General features: G+C 49.6%; 1 protein-coding gene across 3 annotated transcripts; it reads left to right on the top strand.

Moving 5' to 3' along the window:
- The first annotated feature begins 1124 nt into the window (after positions 1-1124).
- LOC116894355 (tonin) lies at positions 1125-5193 on the top strand. Of its 3 annotated transcripts, none has more exons than XM_032896056.1 (5): positions 1125-1200; positions 3111-3264; positions 4107-4393; positions 4490-4626; positions 4992-5193. In XM_032896056.1, the coding sequence occupies exons 1-5, from the start codon at positions 1155-1157 to the stop codon at positions 5145-5147; spliced, it is 780 nt and encodes a 259-aa protein (XP_032751947.1). In that variant the 5' UTR covers positions 1125-1154; the 3' UTR covers positions 5148-5193. The 3 variants fall into 3 exon arrangements, with proteins under 3 accessions (XP_032751947.1, XP_032751948.1, XP_032751946.1); XM_032896057.1 differs by having other exon boundaries at positions 1145-1200; positions 4107-4403; positions 4500-4626; positions 4992-5191; XM_032896055.1 differs by having other exon boundaries at positions 1155-1200; positions 4098-4393.
- Positions 5194-21589: the final 16396 nt, after the last annotated feature.

Below are 21589 nucleotides of genomic sequence, written 5' to 3'. Positions count from 1 at the left end.
CTTGGCCTGCATCCCAATCCCACCCATCCCCACACACACTTCCTTAAGAAGACAAGGTCTCATGCAGCCTGACCTAGAACTTGTTCTGTAGCTGAGCTGACCTTGAACTTCTGATCCTCCTGCCTCCACTTCCCAAGTGCTGAGGTAACAGGTGTGACCACCATGCAGGGGCAGTGGGCAAAATCTTGCCCAGGGAAGTCAGTTAGTCCAGATCTTTGGGCTTTTGAAGGATGGGACCTTGGGTAGCCTTACCTTTGAAACAAGAATAAGTCATTGCGAGTCCAACACTGTTCAGGGCGTGTGACACTCCCCAGGCATAACCTGAAATCTCATATTCTAGAATCAAAGAGTGGTCAGGCCGTGGTAATGTGCACCATAACTTCTATTTATCTTATTTTGTTTTATTGGTTTGTTTTGAGACAGTTTTATATATAATCCTGGCTGTCCTGGAATTCACTATGTAGACCAGGTTGGTCTACATCACAGATTATTAGAGCCTAAAATCACAGAGATCTGCCTGCCTCTGGCTTCAAAGTTCTAGGATTAAAGATGTTCACCATTACCCAGCTCCCAAACATCTAATAGGAACAATAAAATCAGTGATCCATAGTCCAAGTCAAAGAAGGCAAGATTTTTGGCATTCTCAAAAAAACAAAACTTGTATCTGTGGGGAGCTTGCAGACTTCTTGGCTGTCAATGCAAAGAATTTGTTCTAATGGCTGATTTCTGAGGATCATCTTGGTCTTGAGGTACAGGATCTTCCTTAGAGCTGTGTTTTGGGGGTCACTTGCTCCTCTGCACACGTATCATACCCCTTCAATATCACCCCTGACCTTGCTATCTGTGTTTGGTCCACAGAACATGAACAGGTCCAGGAGCAACAGGCCTGCCCCACCCAATCTCATCCCTGGGAAGATATTCAGGGTGACCTAGGATCTACTGGACAGCAGGTGCAATAGGGCCCTCCCCTCCCCCAGCCATGAGGGTGAGAACAGGGAATCCACCTGAGTCAGCAAGGATATGGCCTTGGCCAGCATCTGGGTGCCAACAGGGCAGGGGCGGGGCTGGGGGGAGAACGAGGAGTTTTTAAAGGCTCCCCAAGGACAATCCTCAGTGCCAAGATCACCACCTGCTTCTCCTGGACACCTGATACCATGTGGCTCCAGATCCTGTTCCTCTTCCTGTCCGTGGGACGAATTGGTGAGACGGGGAGAAGTAGGCATGGTCAGAGCCCTGACACTCATGCTGCTTTTGGCCCTGGACATCCCTTTCTCCCTCTCTCCTGGCCCCACCTACATTCTAAAGCACCACCTGCTCCTCCCTCTCTTCTCCTGCACACTGCCAAGCCCCTCAGAGTCCTCTCTCCCATGCCAGGCACCTGTTCCCTCCCATTTTCCAGAACTTTCTCCTTCCTTAGCCACCTGATTGTCTCTGGGTTTCTCCTGTCTCTCCAAGGAATCTTTCCAAACCCCGATGAACCTTAGGACCTCACTTGTCTCTCTATTTTGCTGTTTTCCCTAGAGCCCAAGATTCCAACCCCTGTGTCAGGAGCTTCCCCAAATCCCACACTAGAGCCCTTGGCTGTCCAGCAGCTGTCAGCCTTCAGCTGTGCTCTCTACATCCTGACAACTGGTCCCCCATCTTCTCAAGGTGCTCAGTTTCTATTGACAGTTTCACTTCCCAAATTGGCTTCTGACATCCGATGAGTCCCCTAACCCTTTCTGGTGTTGGGGATCAGCACATGTCCCTTCTCAATGGCTTTTTGGTTAAGTCTGTTTTGGGAAGGAGGAGTCAGCTCTCAGAGTCCAGACATAGACATCAAGGATCTTCAATGATCACTTGGATAGGGTCTCACTGAATGGGGATTTTCCATTTAGACTAAATTGGCTGTCTGGAAGGTCTCAGGGGACTCCTGCTGCTTCCACCTTGGTGTTACAGGTGCACACTGCCACACCTGACCTCTTACCTGGGTTCTGGGGAGTTCAGCTCAGGTCCTAATACTGTAGCAACCAAACCATCTCTGCACAGCTCTTGGGAATAAGCGCTGAGCTAGTGTCTCATGGTGTAATTCAGGCTTTTCTCTGGTCTGTGGCAACTCTCCTGCCTCAGCCTTCTGTGTGCTGGGATTACAGATAAATGATTGCCAAGCTTCCCTGTTTCCTAACGCAGTGCTTTGGCCCACTCTTCCCTCCCTGCTGCCCACTCTCAGCCACAGGCCCCTTGTTCTTTCCAGCCCCACCAGCTCCTGTCCTGTCTCGCTGGAACCCCACTGCACAGCTCTAGTTCCCATTCTGTGCAGGACATCCCAAGACCCCAACACCTAACCCTAGCCCCCCACACCAACTGGGTCCTCCTCTCTCCCTCACAGTGGTCTGACTTGTTTAACTCCTTTCCACCCCTCTGCTGTCTTGAGGCTGCCTCCAAGAGAACCCTGAACCTCACCAACACCCTGACCATTTGCCCCCGCCTACTCCGTGGGAAGAAGGACTGTTCTATCACATCCCCCAGAGTCTCCTTCTCCCACTGTTTTCCAGTCTCAAACTCTGTTCTTAGGGAGCCCCACCCTCATAGGTATCATCTCCACCACAGACCCTAACAGGAGTCCACGTCTAAGCCTTAACCCTGTGCCTTTGATCTGGAAACCCCTCATTCTCTCCTATCCCAGCTGGGCACTTCATGCCCAATCCAGGAAACCCCAAATCATCCCCAAGCTCCCATTTCTGGATTCATTTATTCACTCAAATCTAGTTATTAGGGGCCTCACCCTTTCCAGAATTCTCAAAACCCAACCAAGGCCCTGATGTCTTCTCAAGCCCTAGAGATTTTAAAGGCCAAAGTGTCTTGGCCTCTGATTTCACTCTCATTGGACTGAGAATGAACTGGAATCCCCCCCCCTCTCTCTCTACCTGCCATCCTGTAACCTGATTTCGGCTGTCAGGAGTTATCTCCGTCCCCACAGCATTGATCTCCCTACAGAGGATCAGCCATACTTGAGTCCCTTCCCCACACCCTCTGGCCATGTCCCAGCCCTGCCCAACTGTGTCACCCAAAACTACAACCATACCCCCTACCTGTGCCAACCATAAACCAACCCCCTGCACCTATTACAGAAACTGTACCTCCCGGCCAGTCTCGGGTTGTTGGAGGATATAAATGTGAGAAGAATTCCCAACCCTGGCAAGTGGCTATCGTCAATGAATACCTCTGCGGGGGTGTCCTGATAGACCCCAGCTGGGTGATCACGGCTGCCCACTGCTATAGCAAGTGAGTAAGGGAGGGGACAGGAATGGGCTGGGGTACTGAAGGGCAGGATGGTGGGACTGGCTCAAAGTCTAAAGAGGTCCAGGTGAGGCAGGACCCATGGTCTGTCCATGACCTCCTGGGTCTCTTTGCTCCTCTCTCCAGGCTTGTGTTCGAGTCCTGGTTCTTTCTTTTCTGTCTTACTGTTCATGTCTCCTGCCTGTATTCACATCTGAGTGTCTCTGTGGCCATCTGTCACTCTGTGATTCCTCCATGGGTCTTGGCCCATCTGGGTCTGGGTCTCATGTGTCCTCTTTTATTACTACTGACAATGCTGGAGAACAGGTCTAAAGGTCCCTGAGTATACAAAGTCATGTCCCTGAATGTAGGTTGAGCCTGAATGTATGGTGTGAGAGAATTCCTCGCTCTCCTCAGAGAAGCTCGGCCTTTAGGACCTTCTGTCCACTCACAGGACACAGGGAAGGGCTGGTCAGAGCTGGAGCTGGGTGAGGTAACTGAGTACAGAGGGAGAGCAGGATGCTGGTGTGGGGGAGGGGAGCTAGGGGAGGGGAGCTCACACTTGGGCTGTGGGCCAGGCCTTACCCACTGGGGAAGTTCAGCCCAGTTCCAGCTGCACCTGAGCAGCTCTCAAGTCCTCCTCCTCCTTGCTGCCCCCTCTTCCCTTGTCTTCTGTATCTGTCTCTGTCTCTGTCTCTCTGTCTCTGAGTGTGTGTGTGTGTGTGTGTGTGTGTGTGTTTCTGTCTGACTCTCTTCTTTCCTTCCTCACTCCTCCCCCTTTCCCTGTATTCTGCCCAATCTCCCTGGTTGCCTCTTCTCATTCACTCCATCTCCTTCCCTGCCCTCAGCAATTACCAGGTTTTGCTGGGCCGAAACAACCTATTTAAAGATGAACCCTTTGCTCAGCGCCGGCTTGTCAGCCAAAGCTTCCAACACCCTGACTACATCCCACTCATCGTGAGGAACGACACCGAAGAACCTGTGCATGACCACAGCAATGACCTGATGCTGCTCCACCTCAGCAAGCCTGCTGACATCACAGGTGGTGTGAAGGTCATCGATCTGCCCACTAAGGAGCCCAGGGTGGGGAGCACCTGCCTTGCCTCAGGCTGGGGCAGCACCAACCCCTCTGAGAGTAAGTCTAAGCCAGGAAACACAGCTGGGTATGAGGGAGAGGCAGACAGGATGTGGCTGGGGTATGCTCATGGCCCTCTTGCCTCCTGATCTACAGTGATAGTAAGTCATGATCTCCAGTGTGTGAATATCCACCTACTGTCTAATGAGAAGTGTACCGAAACCTACAAAAACAATGTGACAGATGTCATGCTGTGTGCAGGAGAGATGGATGGGGGCAAAGACACTTGCACGGTGAGACAGCCCCTCCCTGCAATGAGGTGAAGGGCTGAGAGAGGGAACTGAGGTTCTCCATTCCCACTTCCACACCCTGTCTAAGCAGATGCTTGGCTTCCTTCCTTATGGAAGTGATGAGAGCTGGGAGGGGAGGACCCTGCAGCTGGTACTATTCCTCCTCATTGACTTGGCTTCAGGGACTGGCCTGTCCACCCCTCACTCCCTGTAAGAGATGGCCTCCCAAGAGCAGGGTTCCCTCCCCTACGGGCCAGAGCTGCCTCTTAGATGCCCCCTGCCTTCCTCCTTCTGAAATCAGTTCCAAGATGTCAAGTAGATCCCACCTCCCAACTCCTACCTTACTCATGTCCCTCTCCTTCTTTCAGGGTGACTCAGGAGGCCCCCTCATCTGTGATGGTGAGCTCCAAGGCCTCACATCGGGGGGCGCTACCCCATGCGCTAAACCCAAAACACCAGCAATCTATGCCAAACTTATTAAGTTCACCTCCTGGATAAAAAAAGTTATGAAGGAAAACCCCTGAATGTCACAATGTCCCCTGGTCTCAATAAAACCCACCATGCAGCACACGAGTTCAAGTTCTGACACTCTCTCACCTTCTGGAGTCTGGAGCTGGGAGTCCACCCAGCTAAGGTCAGGACCCCAAAGCAGATCCGCAAGGGATAGGGGTCCATGTATGGTTGGATAAAGGGATGGGGTTGAGACAAAGGCAGACAAAAGGCTCAGACCAAGTCAGCGATGGCACAGGGGTCTCCTCTGGCAAAGAACACGTTCAGATCTCAACGCTTAGTAATGTTAGACACAACTGAAAGGTCGACTCCATCTAGACCAGACCCTACACTGGAGGCAGAAGAGATGACAAGCAGTCAGACACTGAATACTTAGCCTGCTGGCCTGGTTTTATTGAGTCTTGGAAGCCAGGAAAGTGGCGGGATGTTATATTAAGCCTTTTCTTCCTGGGGAGGGGTCTGTCCACAGAAGGGTAGGGACTGCCCCCAAGGCTAGGCTACAGAGTATCCCCCTGGAACCCATGGAGGGTATGTCTCTAGTAGTAACAAAGGATGAAGAGTGGCTTGGGGGCTTTCCCTGTGGGGCACAGCATCGCCCAGGCTTGAGCAAAGGGCCACATTGCTTCCACTGCCTTGGACTACAAACCAGTGTCTTTTCAGAGGGATATAGCCGCAGCTGAGAGTATTGGAGGACTTTCAGAGGAGGGTCCCTGCCAAGACTCAGGCAGTAAGGGGTGGGACCTAGAGTGGGGAGTGGGGCTTGCCTCCTGTGTCCCCAGGGTGCTCCCTTCTCTCAGGGGAAGAATGGAACCTCAACGGAGGTCTGATCGTAACTGAGCCACAGGAGCCAAAGCAGAGGCATCAGGCTGCGGGGACTCATCAGTGTCCTGAGAAGTTGTCGTGTCCGTCTGTTGGGGAGGCTCGAGGTAGTTCACAAAGTTGCTTGCAGTAGACAGCTTCTGGGCGGGCTCCAAGCTTCTGGCCGAAATGGACAGCTGCTGCAAGTGTCGGGAGTGGTGTCGTGAGGCCCAACGGAAGTAGCTGAGCCTCTGCTCCATGAAAGGCGTACTGTAGCTCCACATCATCAATTGGTTGAGGAAGGACAAAGTCCTTGTGGGAAGGGACCACTTGGGCACTGGACTCAGAGCCCCACCCTAAGCCCCAACTCACTCCTGGAGGCTTGACCCCCTTTCCTGGGCTCTGCCCCTGCCCTGCCTAGGCCTCATCCTTCCCTCTAAGGCCCACCCATCACCTGTCCACAGCACCATGTCTCTGGTGCACCAGCACAGGGAGAAGGCCAGCTGGTAGGATACCTGTGGCCTTGGGCACAGCCTATTGCAGTTGAAGACAAAGAACTTCAGGCTGAGGAGAATCAGCAGCCCTGCACTGGGGTGGGGCCAGAGAAGGACAGAAGGCTAGACAGGGAACACCACCCCACACACCAAATGGAGATAAATGGAGACAACCACCCTGACATGCTTCAAGTGGACACACACACACACACACACACACACACACACACACACACACACACACACACACACAGTACAAATGGATACATACTAAGAGGGGAAAAGAAAATGGGAGAAAAAGCCATCAGTGACAACTAGTGGGCATAGGCTTTTAATTCCAGCTACTTACAATGCTGAGGCAAGACAATGGTATATTCAAAGCCAGCATGGAATAGAGTGAGACCACAGCCAGTGTGAGTGACAGAGAAAGCCTTAGAAAGTCACAGAGACACCCCTCTCCCTCAGAGCAGCAGAAATGCAAATCTACCCACACCTCTGGGTAGGAGGCAGCTCTGGGCTTGGGTGGGGAATCCCAGTCACCCCTCTCCTTGCCAACTCTTACCGATGCCAATGCTGAGGAAACTGAAGATGAAGTCTATCTGTTCAGGCGGGAACAGACTGGTCAGAAGGAGAAGAACATGGTGGACAGGAGGATGAGGCATAGTGCCAGGGCCAGAAATATGAAGTCTTTGCTCATGTGAATGTGGGAATTTGCTCATGTGAATGTGAGTGGGGAGGAGAGTCAGAGAGATGACTACAGTTACCCCCTCCTCATTGTTGCTCTCTGTCTCTCTATCTCTGTCTCTCTCTGTCTCTGTTTCTCTCTCTCTCTGTGTGTGTGTGTGTGTGTGTGTGCCCGCGCGCGCGCGCGCACGCTTGTGTAGGGGAGGGGAGTTGTCTGTCCTTCTTCTCACACCATAAGGAATCCAACCTAATTACTCCAGCAGCTGGGATGGAGAGCCATCTCAAGGCCTGCCTGAGTAGTTTAGAGACACCTGGACTTTATCTGTCTCACAATACAAAGTATAAGCAGTCCACAGGTTCTTGGGCTGTGGCTTCATTGGTGGAATGCTTGCCTAGCATGTGTGAAGTCCTGCACTCCAGCCTCAGCACTGTGCTGAACTGAGGTGGTAGCACACTCAGGGGATCCCCGCCCTTGGAAGGAGGATCAGAAATTCAAGGTTAACCACAGCTACTCATTGACCTGGAGGCCAGCCTGGGCTACATGAGACCCTGTCCCAAACAAGGCAGAGGATGGGAATATAGCTCAGCACCTGTCTAGAATCCTCCAGTGAGGATCTGGGGCTTACTTCAGAGGTAGAGCGCCTGCCTAGAATCCTCCAATGAGGTTGTTCTGAAGACATGGTTCAGTGGTAGAGCCACTGTGGAGTGTAAGGCTCTGGGTTCTAACTTCAGCAAACACCGATCCCACCCCCAAAAAGAAGAAAAAGTGTCACCTCCACTCACATTTCCAAAATGACTATGTAGAATGTCTAAAGTAATCCTGCTACCTCTCACAGAGTTACATACCACCACCAACAGTGCCCCTACTGTGAGCTCTTACCTACTCCCCAAAAGAGACTCCTGGGAAAGCGCACATGGCCCACCCCATAGTCACCTCTGGCACCCATTATCAGGACCCACAGTCTATGTATACACTGACCAGTGAATTGGCCCATGTTGGCCTCCGGCAGTCAATCCAGAGGCTGATGAAGCCAGTGTATGGACAATACACATACACCATCGGACCATCCACCACGCTGAACACCATCAAAGTTTTGAGGAAGATGAAGACGAGGGACCAGCCCTGTAGAACCAAATTTTGGTCCTCCACCAAGGAACAGAGCAGGTCAGCTGGGGAGGGAGAATGTTCTTGGGACTTGGGTCTTTTCTCCAATCTCTCACTGCCAACCTTAATCCTCATCTTCATTCCACATTCCACCCTCTCATCTACAACCAGTTCCCTGGGGAAGTGTCTGCAGCTCATCTCCAACACCAGGTCAACTCTTCCCATTCACACCAGGCTGTCTGCTGGGCAAACATCCATGAAGGGCAGCTTGGGAAGGGACAGGAGAGAGGGCCTGGCTGGAAGAGACAGAGCAGACTCCTGTCTCCTCACAGTGTTGCTCAGGCCTCTCCCAGCTGCAGGGCACCTCAGCAATGTGTCATGCATGAAATACTGTCAGCTACATTCCTCATCTCCTTGGCAGCCAAAGCTGCAGGTCCAGGTCCTCACACTGTCTTCAGCATCCTGCTGTCAATCCCGAAGAAAGGCAGGGTTAGAGTCTGTGGGGCTTGGCTGAACGGAGACCCTGGGTGGAAGTGGAAGGGCGGGAAGGCTGAGTTCTGGAAGAGGAAGCAGCTGAGTTCGGGCTTGGATGAGGAGGGCTTAGGTCTGGCCCTTGAGTCTCCTGATGGGCAGACTGGATAGATAACATTTCAATACTGAGATGGGAATATCACATGCTGTCCAGGATTCCTCCATTTTTGGAGGAAGATCTGGAAGCCAAGACGGTGTGTTCCATTTTTGTGTGGGATCTCCATGTCCCAGAGAGGCAGGGACAATTGGTCCAGGTTGTCAGGGAAGAGCATGGGACCTCCAGATTTCCAAAGAGATGGAGAAAGATGTTCTGCCCCTGCCATGATCTCTTCTTCTTCCCATGCCTCTGCAGGGTGCTCCAGAGATAGCACAGTGAGCCTCGTGAGAAGCCCTAGGGGTTTGGGGGGTTATCTCACCTCACCCAGAAACCAGGCTCTGAAGTCTACTGCCATGATGTGCCATACCATGACCTTCACCCAGTTCCCAGGCCAGGGTCACACTGTGAGCTCACTCGTGTCCATTTCTAGGGACAGCTTGTGTGATGCTCCCTGGAATCTGGGTCAGACAAACATCCTGTGAGGCAAGGGAATCTGGTTGATAGGGAGCTGAGTAAGATCAGGCTTTCAGTGATGGCTACTGGGTAGAATCAGGAAAAGCCTGTCTTTGGAGGCATCATCTACTTCCACTTTCCTTCCAGGTCTCTGAGAGATGTTGGACTGTGCTGATAGCCAAGGATCTCAGCCATGTCTAGAACAAGGACGAGTCAGGGCGCTTGGCACATAGGAACTTATGTGCCAGAGTGGAGGTGGGACAGGGACTCCTCTGCAGTCCTAACTGAGAGGGACTCGGGTGACAAGTGTGGGGTCCATTTGAGCATCAGGATGTGCTGTTTTGGGGTTCCTCTGAACAGTTCAAATACTGAGTACAGAGGATGGAGATCAGAGAGAATGGAAGACTAGGGCACAGTTGGGGAGAGTTCACCAGGTCAGTGGCCAGGCTTTTGCTCTGATTCTCCTGTGACACATCAATGCAATTCTCAATCCAACCAAATATGAGTTCCAGGTCTTTGTGATGTGCTGAGAAGACACGGGGTTTCTGACATTTGGTCTTCTCTCTTGGCCTGAGAGAATATGGCCATCTGTGGAGAATGCATGGGAACGGAGGGTGCTTAGGGAAGTCAGTGAACCCCACATCCTCCACAGGAGAAGCACTCTCACATGCTACAGGCTCAGTCATGGAGGGTCCTTCTCCTGATGGGAGGGGGCTGGACAGGAGCATCTGTGAGCCATGAGGAGCAGCCCTGTGACAAGGGAGTGCACATCTGCACGTGTGAGGGTGGAGTCAGAGGTTCTGAGTGCTGAGACCGTTTCAGCTTCATTAGAGCCTGGACTCGGGCTGTGGGGAAAGTGCTGGGGACGCAAGCAGGAAGATCTGAGTCCCAATCCTAAGAACTCCACCACACACCCCTTTTTAAATGAGCCCTGTCACACACACACACCTGAGACCCCCATTGATGAGTGGTGTGAGGACAGCATGGTCGCTGGGGCTGCTGACCACCAGCTGAGCTGCTTCAGAGAGACCTTGTCTCAAGGGAGCGAGGTGGACACTGACAGTGGGGGACATCCTGTCCTCCCCTGGCCTCCATGCCCGACACAGATGCCTGTGCCAGCAGATACATTCACACACACACATACACAGAGAGAGAGAGAGAGAGAGAGAGAGAGAGAGAGAGAGAGAGAGAGAGAGAGGCCTGAGATGCTGGGAGGGTCACTTGTGGTAGGAGAGGATGTTGTATGCAAGGTTAGAAGAGGCTGCAGGGTACGAGGACCTAGGGGGCGAACAGAGGGGTAGGCAGGTACCAGGTCCCCAGGGGAGGGGCCAGAGGGCTTGGGGGTAACCAAGGAACTTGTGACTAAATTAGTGTCAGCAGAAAGAGTGTAAATGGGGCTCAGAGCACACGAGAGGTCGCTTTCTGCAGGGCCTCAGCAGGGCCATGTCAGATACTTTACTCTCTGGTGTGCTGGAAGCTGGCTCTGGGTGGTGCTGGACTGAGCAGGGACAGGCGACTCTGCTCTCAGGCGCCCTCTGGTGTTCATGAGATGAGGCTGCAGGAAGGCTGAAGGGGGAGGGCTTGTCTCAGTATTGAGCTGGGTGAAGACTCCAACCAGATCTTTATCCTCATCTGCTCTCACCCCACCCCCTCCCTCGAAGGTGTTTGCCACAGTCTCTCCTGCTGCATTACCTCCAAACTACCCTTCTAGTGTCAGAGCTGGCCTTTCCCATCCCCTTGGATATGAGGTGTCTGTCTTAGAAAAAGTTCAGGGGAATGAAGGCAGATGACACTGGAGGAAATGTCACCTCTGTTCCCCTACTGCTGACCTGGGGACCCTGCCTTCTGTTCCCCCACACTGACACGGAGGCACTGCCTTCAGTACAGGAGCTGCATCTCTTTGCCTTCCCCTCTGCCCAGGGCTTCAGGCTGTGTTCCCTTTGGGATGCGATCCTGCATTTTCCTAGGAGGCAAACTGCAAATTTGCTATCTGTAATCTGTTGGTGGTTAAGGATGAGAGGTGGGGCACCCAGACAGAAAGTGGGATGTTCTCTCGCTCTACCTCCATGCCTTCTTCTCTCAGGGTGACTCTGTAACCACACTCATCTGTGATAGGATGCTCCAAGGGATTACATCATGGGGTGGTAACCCCTGTGCCTATCCTAAGAAGCCTAGCATATTCACCAAAGTGTCTAAATACATGAACTGGATCAAGGCTAACATGCAGATCACCCCATGAGGTCCCGTGCCTTCCCTAGTAAACTGACAGCCATCTATTTCATGTTCTACAATTTCCCTTTTTATGACCTAAAGGCATCGGAGGCCCTATGACTCAACTGGCAGAATACAAAACCTCCTGACTCTGGTGCTTAGCAGGAAGAAAGGAGCAGAGACACTTTGTTCCAAAGATCTCTCCGAGGGGTTCCATATTCCTCTCCCATCTTAAGAGTATGGCAGGTCTGAAAACTGCTCAAGCAGAAGGAGGTGGTGGTGGCCTTGGCATGTGTGTGTTGCAGAGATGGAGGAAGGGGGTCACCCGGGAGACAGGACAGAGGAACACAGTGACAAGTCCATGGATCCCTGAGCAAGATCCAAGCCCCACGCACCTGGGTATATGGTGGGGTGGTGCTAAATGTCACCCTCATTTTTCCTGGAGAGGACAGGATGCCTAAGGAAAACCGGTGCAGAGATAGGAGGTCACTCCATATCACAAAGCTGGGGCAAGGGATGGAAACAACAGAGTGTGGAAGATCATTCACTTTGTGGGTGTTGGTGACAACAAGCCACGATTAACAGAGGGACTCTCAGTCACAGATGTGGAGCTAGGGAGTGCCATGGGTGAAGACCATGACAGGGAGCAGAGAGGGATCCAGAGGCAAACTCTCAGGGGAACTGTGAAGTGGAGACGCAAACCTTACCACTCCCACCCTCTGTCAGAAGCTCCTATGGACAGCAGTGCACGAAGCAAGTCCAGAGGGCTTCCATCAACAGCAGCTCAGCAAGCATGGTGTTCAGGGTGCTCACTGGGCCCTGTCTCCTCTGCTCTGTACTCAAAGGGGTCACATGACTGATGTGCTGTCCATCTCCAGTGTCTGCAGGACATAGCCCAGGACACCAGATACCCAAATCCACATTCACACTTAAAGCCACGCTCTCAGCACAAGCTGCTACTGATGTCCAGGCCTCCAGTTGACTGAGTCTCCCTCAGTCAGGAAAGTCTGAGGCATCCAAAATTGTCCCAGGAGGGACTCAAGTCAGCGTTTTCTCAAGGTTGAGTGCCATTGCCTTCTAGGGAATCTTCTACCGTCCAAGAGATGAAGAAAGAAAGACTGAGGAAGAGGGAGAGAGGGGAAAGGAGGGGAAGGAGAGGAGAGAGGAAAGAAAGCAGTGGGAAGGAAGAGAAGGGGGAGGGTTAAGGAAAACAGCAGGCCTGGTGATATCCTGTGGTCTGTTGACCATAGAGGGGCATGCAGAAGAAAGTTGTTGGGAGCGATGCTCTTGAAACCCTCCATTATTGATATTAATAGTGTAGTTAGAGTTAAGTATGACTGGGTTCATGGAAAATACCCAGCCAGCTTCAGAAGATTAATACAAATCTGGTGGTCAGGATGAATAATGATATGATAAAGTTGTGACCTTGCTGAGAAATACATCTGATGTCAGGATGCCCAATGTGATGACCTGTAACCTTTCTGAAAAACCAACATCCTGCTGACTAATAGATATGACAAACCTGTGACCTTTCTGACATCCTGTTGTTGTCAGCTGATTTCCTGACCACAAGATCTGTGTCCTTAGCCTGCACAAATGTTTCACACTTCCCCCTTCCTTCTGTTACCCCTGTTATGGTATAAATTCAGCTTTGGGAAAAAATAAAATTGTCACCTTGATCAGGCTCTTGGCATCCTCCTTTGTGTCTCTTGTCCCCCATTCTCTTCCAGGTACCCTCTGCACCCTCGTTGAGTGTCCTGCAGGACGAAACAACTGGCGCCCGTCGTGGGGCTGTTTGGAAGTCTCCTGGTGGAGAATGTCATCCTCCATGAACAGACAGGCCTGTCTTCCTTCTTCCTCAGAGCCTTTGCTCCCTCCCTTTCTACCGTGGGCCACCCGACCTTGGTTCATCTGCTTGGTGTGTTTCTCCCCGGAAGACGCAGATCTCAGTGGTGAGTGATGTAACAAGCACTCTCAACACAGGACTTTTGTGTCTGGTCTTAAGGAATCTCTCAAGACTCTGAGGAATTCCAGGTTAAACATAAAGACCTTAGAAAATTTATAGAATTTGTAGGATATACTTGCCCATGGTTTCCATTAGAGGGTACAATTGATGAAAAACACTGGCAAAGAGTTGATGATTGTTTTAAAGATTATTATGAGACTTTTGGTCCTGAAAGTGTTCCTGTTACTGCCTTTTGTTATTGGTACTTAATTAATGATGTTCTTAGGACCTCCCCACTATGGCCAAATTTACAAGATCTATTTCTGACTAGAGAAAGAGCCCTCAGGAGGCGTCTCACTCATCTACGACTGAGCCCCCTCAGCCTTCTTCATGTACCTCAGTGATTATTGAGATGGGGAAGGCTACTTTTGAAGGAGGTAAAGATTGTGGCTCTAATAAACCTGACACACTCCCAACTAATAAACCCCCCTTGTATCCCTTGTTCCCTCTCTGTGAAGCCTTATATCCATCCCTGACAGGCCCCTGTGATGGTCCGTTGTACCCAGGAGAGGAGTCTGACTTGGTAGCTGAGGTAGCTGCCGATGAGAGAGATCATTATTCCAATCCTCCTAGAACTCTCCCAGCCCTGAGACTTAAGAGTGGTTCCACCCCCACCATATGGTGCTTTAGATTCAGTCTTTACTCCACTTCCCATGGCGGTCGCACAGCAGCGAGTGACAACAGACATTACTTCTGTAGGGCATATGGTTTAGACTAGAAAAGAACAGGTCCAACTATTGCGGGATCTTCAGGAATTGAGGCCAACAATTGTCTGATCTTTCCTCCCAGTCCCCCAGTCCTCCACTGGGGTTCAGTCTTAGCAGGACCCAGGGCTTCCCCTTCCACTGGTGATCTTACTAGGATATCAATGCCAAAAAACAGAAACTGGAAGCTCTGGTTGCTTTGGCATTGCCTAGTCTCCTCTTTTTCTTTTCTCTCCTTTGTCACAGTGGTTTGCTGCTGGCATTAGTCACTACATAGTGGCGCGTGCATTCCAAATCGCCCTGCTACACCTAGTAATCTATCTGAGCCAGAGGAAGGTCCCGAGGAAGAACCAGAACCTGAGTCCCAAAATTCCCCCATGGAGGAAGCCACCAACACTGATCCGGCCCCAGAGGGCCCGTCTGGTTATCTTTATAGGCCCCTAGATCTTAAGGTCTTAGAAAAACTTGAGGCTGCTGTTTCCAATTATGGATCAGTCACTCTTTTTACCTTGGCCTTGCTTGAGTCCAGTACAGAAGGGTGGCTCACCCCACAGAAATTTTCCCAATTAGCCAGAGCCACCTTGAGCAGAGAAGACTTTGTTTTATGGAAATCTGAAATGGCTGAGGCAGCAAAAGAAATCGAAACCAAAAATCGCTCTCATACCAGCTCCCATTCTTGGACTGCAACAAAACTTTTAGGGGAACCACCATATCATACCCTTGAGACACAAATGTTGTTCCCCTCAGGCCTGTTAGCCCAGGTCCGTCAGGCCTGTTTGGCTACCTGGAAAAAACTTCTTCCAAAGAACGGCGCTTCTGCCATTTTGACTAAGGTCCTTCAGGTACCTGGTGAGCCATACAGTGCCTTCATCAGCCAACTGGCTGAAACGGCTGAACGGCTGTTTGGCATACAAGAGCCTGAGAATCCCTTTATAAAACAACTTGCTTATGAGAACGCCAACCTAGCCTGCCAAGATGTTTTAAAACACCACCGTTCTAAGCCCTTTGCTGAATATGTTCACCTATGTGCTGGCGCGGGGACTAGTCATGTTATCGGACTAGCAATTAGCGCAGCCCTACAGCGGGCTGTGGTGTCAAACACCCTCAAAACCTGCTTTAATTGTAAACAGGTGGGCCATTTCATGCGAGAATGCCCTTATCCCAAGATGAATCAAAGAGAAAAAACTAACTTGACGGGACAGAGAGAGATGGACGTTGCTCCATCCGCACGCCCTAGCCCTACAACCCTATGTCCCCATTGCTATTGTGGACGCCACTGGGCAAAAGAATGCAGGACCAAGACTGACAGTCAGGGACGCCCTCTGCTCTCTTGCCAGTCGGGAAACTTCCTACGGGGGCAGCCTCCAGCACTCTTCCCACAGACAGGCCACGGGGCAATAGAGTTTGTTCCTCAGGCTTCCAATGTTCCCCAGTTCGCTCCGTCGCCAATCTCTGGTGGGCCACAAGCAGAAGGCATTCAGGCTCTTCAAACAGGTGTTTACAGTCCCTTACCCCCAGGAACTTTGGGTCTGATATTGAGCCGTGCTTCTTCTTTCATTAAAGGGCTTCAGATTACTCCAGGAATAATAGACACAGAACAAAATGAGGAAATCCAGGTCCTGGCCAGGGCCTCCTTCTATCCACTCAACAGGCCATTGCTCATTTAGTTTTTACTTCCCAAAATTTCATTAACAATTCCTATTACAAAGATTCCAGAAAACCAAAAGAACATGGAATATCTGAGGATTTTTGGACCCAAAGGATTTCTGCCTCTTGCCTCATGCTTATTCTTAAGTTGAATGGAAAGTCGTTTTAAGGCCTGTTAGACTCTGGGGCTGACGCCATGGTCATTTCAAGCAAATTTTGGCCAGTTACATGGCCACTGACTGATTCTGCCACCTATCTCCAGGGCATAGGACATTCTAAAAATCCTCAAATCAGTGCTGAGACCCTAAATTGGACAGATCTGAAGGCAGTTCAGGAACTGTCATTCCTTATGTTATACCAGATTTACCTACTAATCTCTGGGGAAAGAGATATTCTTTCCCAGAAGAATGTGATTGTGTGCAGCCCCAATGTAGCAGTTACCAAACAGATGTTAGCCCAGGGATTTTTACTAGGCCAAGGATTAGACAGGCATGCCCAAGGCATTAAAGAACTATTATCTGTGTCACAAAAATTAGACCGAAGAGGCTTGGGGTCTTTGCCCCCACATTTTCCCTAGCAGAAACAATCATGCCTGCTCCCCAGATCCCTCCGCACAGAAAAGATATCTTGGAAAACAGAGTCCACGGTTTGGGATGATCAGTGGCCACTATCTCAGGAGAAATTGACTGCCACCAGACAGTTACTGCAGGAACAACTGGTAAGAGGACATATTGAGCCTTCCTCGTCTCCATGGAATACACCCATATTTGTGATTAAGAAAAAGTCTGGTAAACGGAGTCTGTTACAAGACCTCAGAGCAGTGAATAAGGTGATGGTCCCAATGGGGGCCTTACAACCTGGTCTCCCTTCCCCTACAGTTATCCCAACCAAATTTGCTAAAATTATTATTGATTAAAAGGACTGCTTTTTTACTATTCCCCTACATGCTTGTTATCATTTTGCCTTTAGTGTTCCCCAGTTAAATTATCAAGGACCCATGGATCGTTTTCATTGGAAGGTTTTACCCCAGGGTATGGCCAATAGTCCCACCCTGGCTCAAAAGTTTGTGGTTCGGGTGATACTGCCTGTAACGAGATCCTGGCTGCAGGTTTTTTTACTACATTATATGGATGATATTCTATTAGGTGCCCCTGAGAAATCACATGCCTTTGCTTGCTTTCAACAACTTCGAGAAGCACTTGAGTCACGGGATCTTAAGATTGCCCCTGAAAAAATTCAGATATGTGAACCCTATTCTTATTTCGGCTACAAGCTGGCTTTAGGACAAATTCATACTCCTAAGATAGAACTACAGCTGTCATCTCTTAAAACCTTACATGATTTCCAACAGTTGTTAGGAAACCTTCATTCACCCTTAAGATTCCCCCTGAAGCTTTAGTTCCTCTTAATGAACTTCTTTCAGGTGACTCTCCTCCCTTGTCACCTCAGAGCCTTACCCCTCAAGCTACTTTGGCCTTAAAACAGATAGGTCAAGCCATTTCCTCTCAGACCTCATTTCAGATATCCTATGCTTTCCCTTTATATTTTATAGTTTGTGCCACCACCCATACTCCAGTGGGAGGTTTTTGGCAACAACCCCAGGCCCCCAGAGAGAAGGGCCACCCTCTATTTTGGGTTTATTTACCACCCAATCCTAGCAAGGTTCTGGCCACTTATTATTCATTAGCCACCGCCCTTTTACTTAAGCGGAGAAAGCTGGCTAGACAATATTTTGGAAAAGATCCAGATATTATTATAGTACCTTATACCTCTGAGCAGGTTGATTGGTTATGCCAAACTAGTAATAATTGGGCCATAGCCTGTGCCTCTTTTGCAGGCGTTATAGATAATCATTATCCAATTGATCCTCTCATACAATTTGTTAAGATACACAGTCATTAACCTTCCCTGAGGTTACCTCTAGGGTTCCTCTAAAGGAAGGCATTTTAGTCTTTACAGATGGTTCTTCAACTGGTAAGGCTGCCTATGTTATACAGGATCAGGCCACCACCATTCAGTCCCCTTACATCTCTGCCCAGTTGGTTGAATTATGTGCAATATTACAAGTTTTTAAGCTTTTGGAAACTACCAAATCTTTATCTTTATACTGATAGTACATACGTGGACCATTCCATCCCCATGCTAGAGACAGTCCCATGTATTAAGCCTGCTTCCACAGCCTCCAAATTATTTACAGAAATCCAGTCCCTTATTATAAGGAAGACAGAGCCATTTTATAGGACACTTGAGAGCCCATTCAGGCCTAGATGGCCCCTTGACAAAAGGTAATGCCCTGGCAGATGGGGCTACCCATGTTGTGCTCCCCACCTTCCTGAGCCCTATAGACCAGGCAAAGCGGGCTCATGCCCTACATCATTTAAATGACTCCTCCTTACACCAAATGTTTAAAATTACTAGGGAACAAGCCAGAGAAGTAGTAAAGTCCTGCGATAGATGTGTCACCTTGTTGCCAGTCCCTCACCTAGGAGTTAACCCACGTGGATTGGTTCCTAATGAGCGATGGCAAATGGATGTCACTCATTTCCCTTCTTTTGGCAGGCCAAAATCTATTCGTGTAACTGTTGATACCTATAGTGGATTTGTTCATGCTACGCCCCCTTACAGGAGAGGCATCTCGAGATGTCATTACCCACACCTTACAATGTATGTCCACTATGGAAAAGCCACAGGTTATCAAAACAGATAATGGCCCTGGCTATACTAGGGCTAAATTTCAACACTTTTGTACTCAATTTAATGTTAAACATGTCACCGGCATCCCATATAATCCTCAGGGCCAGGGCATAATAGAGCGAGCCCATCAGACCTTGAAAAACATGCTTCAACATTTAACAACAGTCACAGATGCCTATTCTCCTTTGACGCCTCGAAATAGGCTCATTTATGCCCTCTTTGTACTTAACTTCCTATCCCTAGATCCTGAGGGCCGGTCTGCTGCTGACCATTTGTGGTATTCTAGATCACAAGATTCCCACGCATTAGTGTGATGGAAGGATCCCCTGGATAGTGAAAAGGACCAGACCTTGTCCTCATCTGGGGATGAGGATCTGCCTGTGTTTATGATAAAGAAAATGCTGGTCCAAGATGGCTGCCAGAGAGGCTTTTGAGGGTTATCAATCCACCCTTGTCCAAAAAGGAGCAGTCGTCTCCTCCTGAGACTTCTTTTTCTCTTGCAGATGTTGCTCTTCCAATTGCTCCTGATGACCCCTGCCTGGACTATCGTGACCACCAAGCCATCATTGCCTCTCCCTAAGCCTACTGTCAGTAGGCATTTCCCCTGGAACTATACCTGGGTTGTCCTTTCTGATAGACATGACCCGGTTTGAGCCACCTCTAAGATTTCCACCACACCATGGTGGCCTCCCCAATCTGACCCCAGATTTGTGCACACTTGCCCAGGGCTTGGCTGCCCCTTGGGGCTTGGAAGATAAGTTTGGCTTGACCCAGGCTCCTGAAGATAATCTACCTAGTACTTCCTTTTCTGCCATGTCCCCTTAGGGGCCGGCCCAGAGAGCTCCAAAACTCTATGATCTGGGCTGGGATAATTGCTATCAGCGCAACATTCTGGGGTCTCATGATTTTTATGTTTGCCCTGGCCTTCATCGGGATCATTCCTTTTTGCATTAATGTGGCGTTCTTGATGATCTTTACTGCCATTCATGGGGCTGTGAGACCACTGGTGATGCCTATTGGCATCCCACCTCTTCCTGGGACTTTATTACAGTGACTTATAATACATCCCACCCTACTCATATGCATGTCCCAGATTCCCGTTGTGAAGGTTCTAATTCTAAAACAAGGGGATAGTGCATCCCCCTAAATATTAAATTTACCTCCACAGGTAGAAACCAGGATTGGACACCAGGATATACTTGGGGCCTTAGAATGTTTCAATCAGGTGCTAATACAGGCATTATATTTACCATAAAATTGTTTAAAAAAAAAAAAGCCTGTATATTCCTCCTCCCCAGTCCCCCTGGGTCCTAATCCAGTCTTGGTTCCTCCTGCCCCTCCAAAAACTTTCCAGAGCCCCACAATAGCCCCAATTATATACAATGATTCCAGTCCACCCAGTTTGTTTCCCTCGGGCCCCCTTAGCTCCCCAAAGATTAACCCTCCCAATACCAAAAGCTTGATTTTCACCTTGATCAATCAAACTTTTTTTATCTTAAAACTTACAGATCCTAAGTTAGTTGAAAATGGTTGGCTTTGCTATCACTCCCAACCCCCTTTTCATGAAGGAATAGCTGTGGTTGGAGACTTTATCCCCATAAATGATTCCTGCCATTGCAGATGGCAACCAGGGGAATGGAATGGTTTGTCCCTGTCCCAGGTGTCAGGACTGGGGCTTAGTGTTGGGAGATCTCATCTCCCCACTATGTATTCCCACCTTTGTCATCAAGCCATAGCCCCTGATAAATATTCTCAGGATTTATTACCTCAAACTGATACCTGGTGGATTTGCCTTGATGGTCTCACCCCGTTTGACTACTGAGGCTTTTTTCACTGATAGTTCTGATTTTTGTGTATTGGTTCAATTGGTTCCCCGTCTTGTACATTATCATTCTGAAAATTTTTTCCATTTGTAGGACCAGTCATTCGAGTCCCCACCCGCTGTGCTGTCTAGACAGCGCAGAGAACCCATCTTAGTGCTCACCATCTCTGCACTCCTCGGTTTGGGGGTGGTGAGTGTAGGAACAATCATTTCTTCCCTGATCTTATCTAACTCCAGATATCAAGAACTTAGTGCCACCATTGATGCTGATGTCCAGAGGCTCCAACAAGGGGTCGATGACCTCTCTGACTCCCTCTCATCCCTCGCAGAAGTGGCCCTTCAGAATCGCAGAGGACTCGATCTGCTCTTTTTACAACAGGGAGGACTCTGTACAGCACTCAAAGAAGAATGCTGCTTCTATGCCGATAAGACAGGAATAGTTAAAGAGAGCATGAAAAAGGTCAGAGAAGGCTTAGAAAAGAGAAAAGGAGAAAGAGAAAAAGCTGAAAACTGGTATTAAAATTGGTTCTCCAACTCCCCTTGGTTGTCCATCCTGCTTCCCTCCCTGTTGGGCCCCCTAGTAGGACTTCTTTTGCTTATATCGTTTGGCCCTAGTGGCATTTAATCATTGAAACAGCTTTATTAAACAACAGGTAGATAATATAGCAGCAAAACCTATTTTGGTATATTATCATAGGCTACCTATGGAGGATGCCTTTGACGATGGCCAAACTCACCTACACAACTCCTCCCAACCCAGGCAAGGACCTTTTTGTCCTTCAGCCAAATGAGGAGAACATTCTTTTCTGCCTGCTGTCCTGATGCCTTTGCTGAAACATCATCAAATCCTCACCCCTGCATGCTAAACTGGACAGTGAATGATGGGTAAGAGAGTGATATATTCATGAATAAAGGGCCTAAGACAAGAGGGCTGCCATTACCTGCTGCCTTATCCCATGATGGACCCTGGCCACGAGATTCTGTTGGCCATGTGACAAATACTGCACCAACCTAAGACAGAAGCATTTCCCGAGGGGCTAATTCCAGGACAGCATGGCCATTTGGTCGCCTTTTTATTTGATTAAAAGGAAAGGGGAGATGTTGGGAGTTAGGCTCTTAAAACCCTCCATTATTGATGTTAATAGTATAGTTAGAGTTAAGTATGACTGGGTTCATGGAAATTTCCCAACCAGCTCCAGAAGACTAATACA

The sequence above is a fragment of the Rattus rattus genome, chromosome 2 (assembly GCF_011064425.1).
Source record: "Rattus rattus isolate New Zealand chromosome 2, Rrattus_CSIRO_v1, whole genome shotgun sequence".
Taxonomy (NCBI): Eukaryota; Metazoa; Chordata; class Mammalia; order Rodentia; family Muridae; genus Rattus; species Rattus rattus.
Note: the sequence above shows the minus strand (reverse complement) of the source record. Positions and strands in the feature narration are given on the sequence as shown.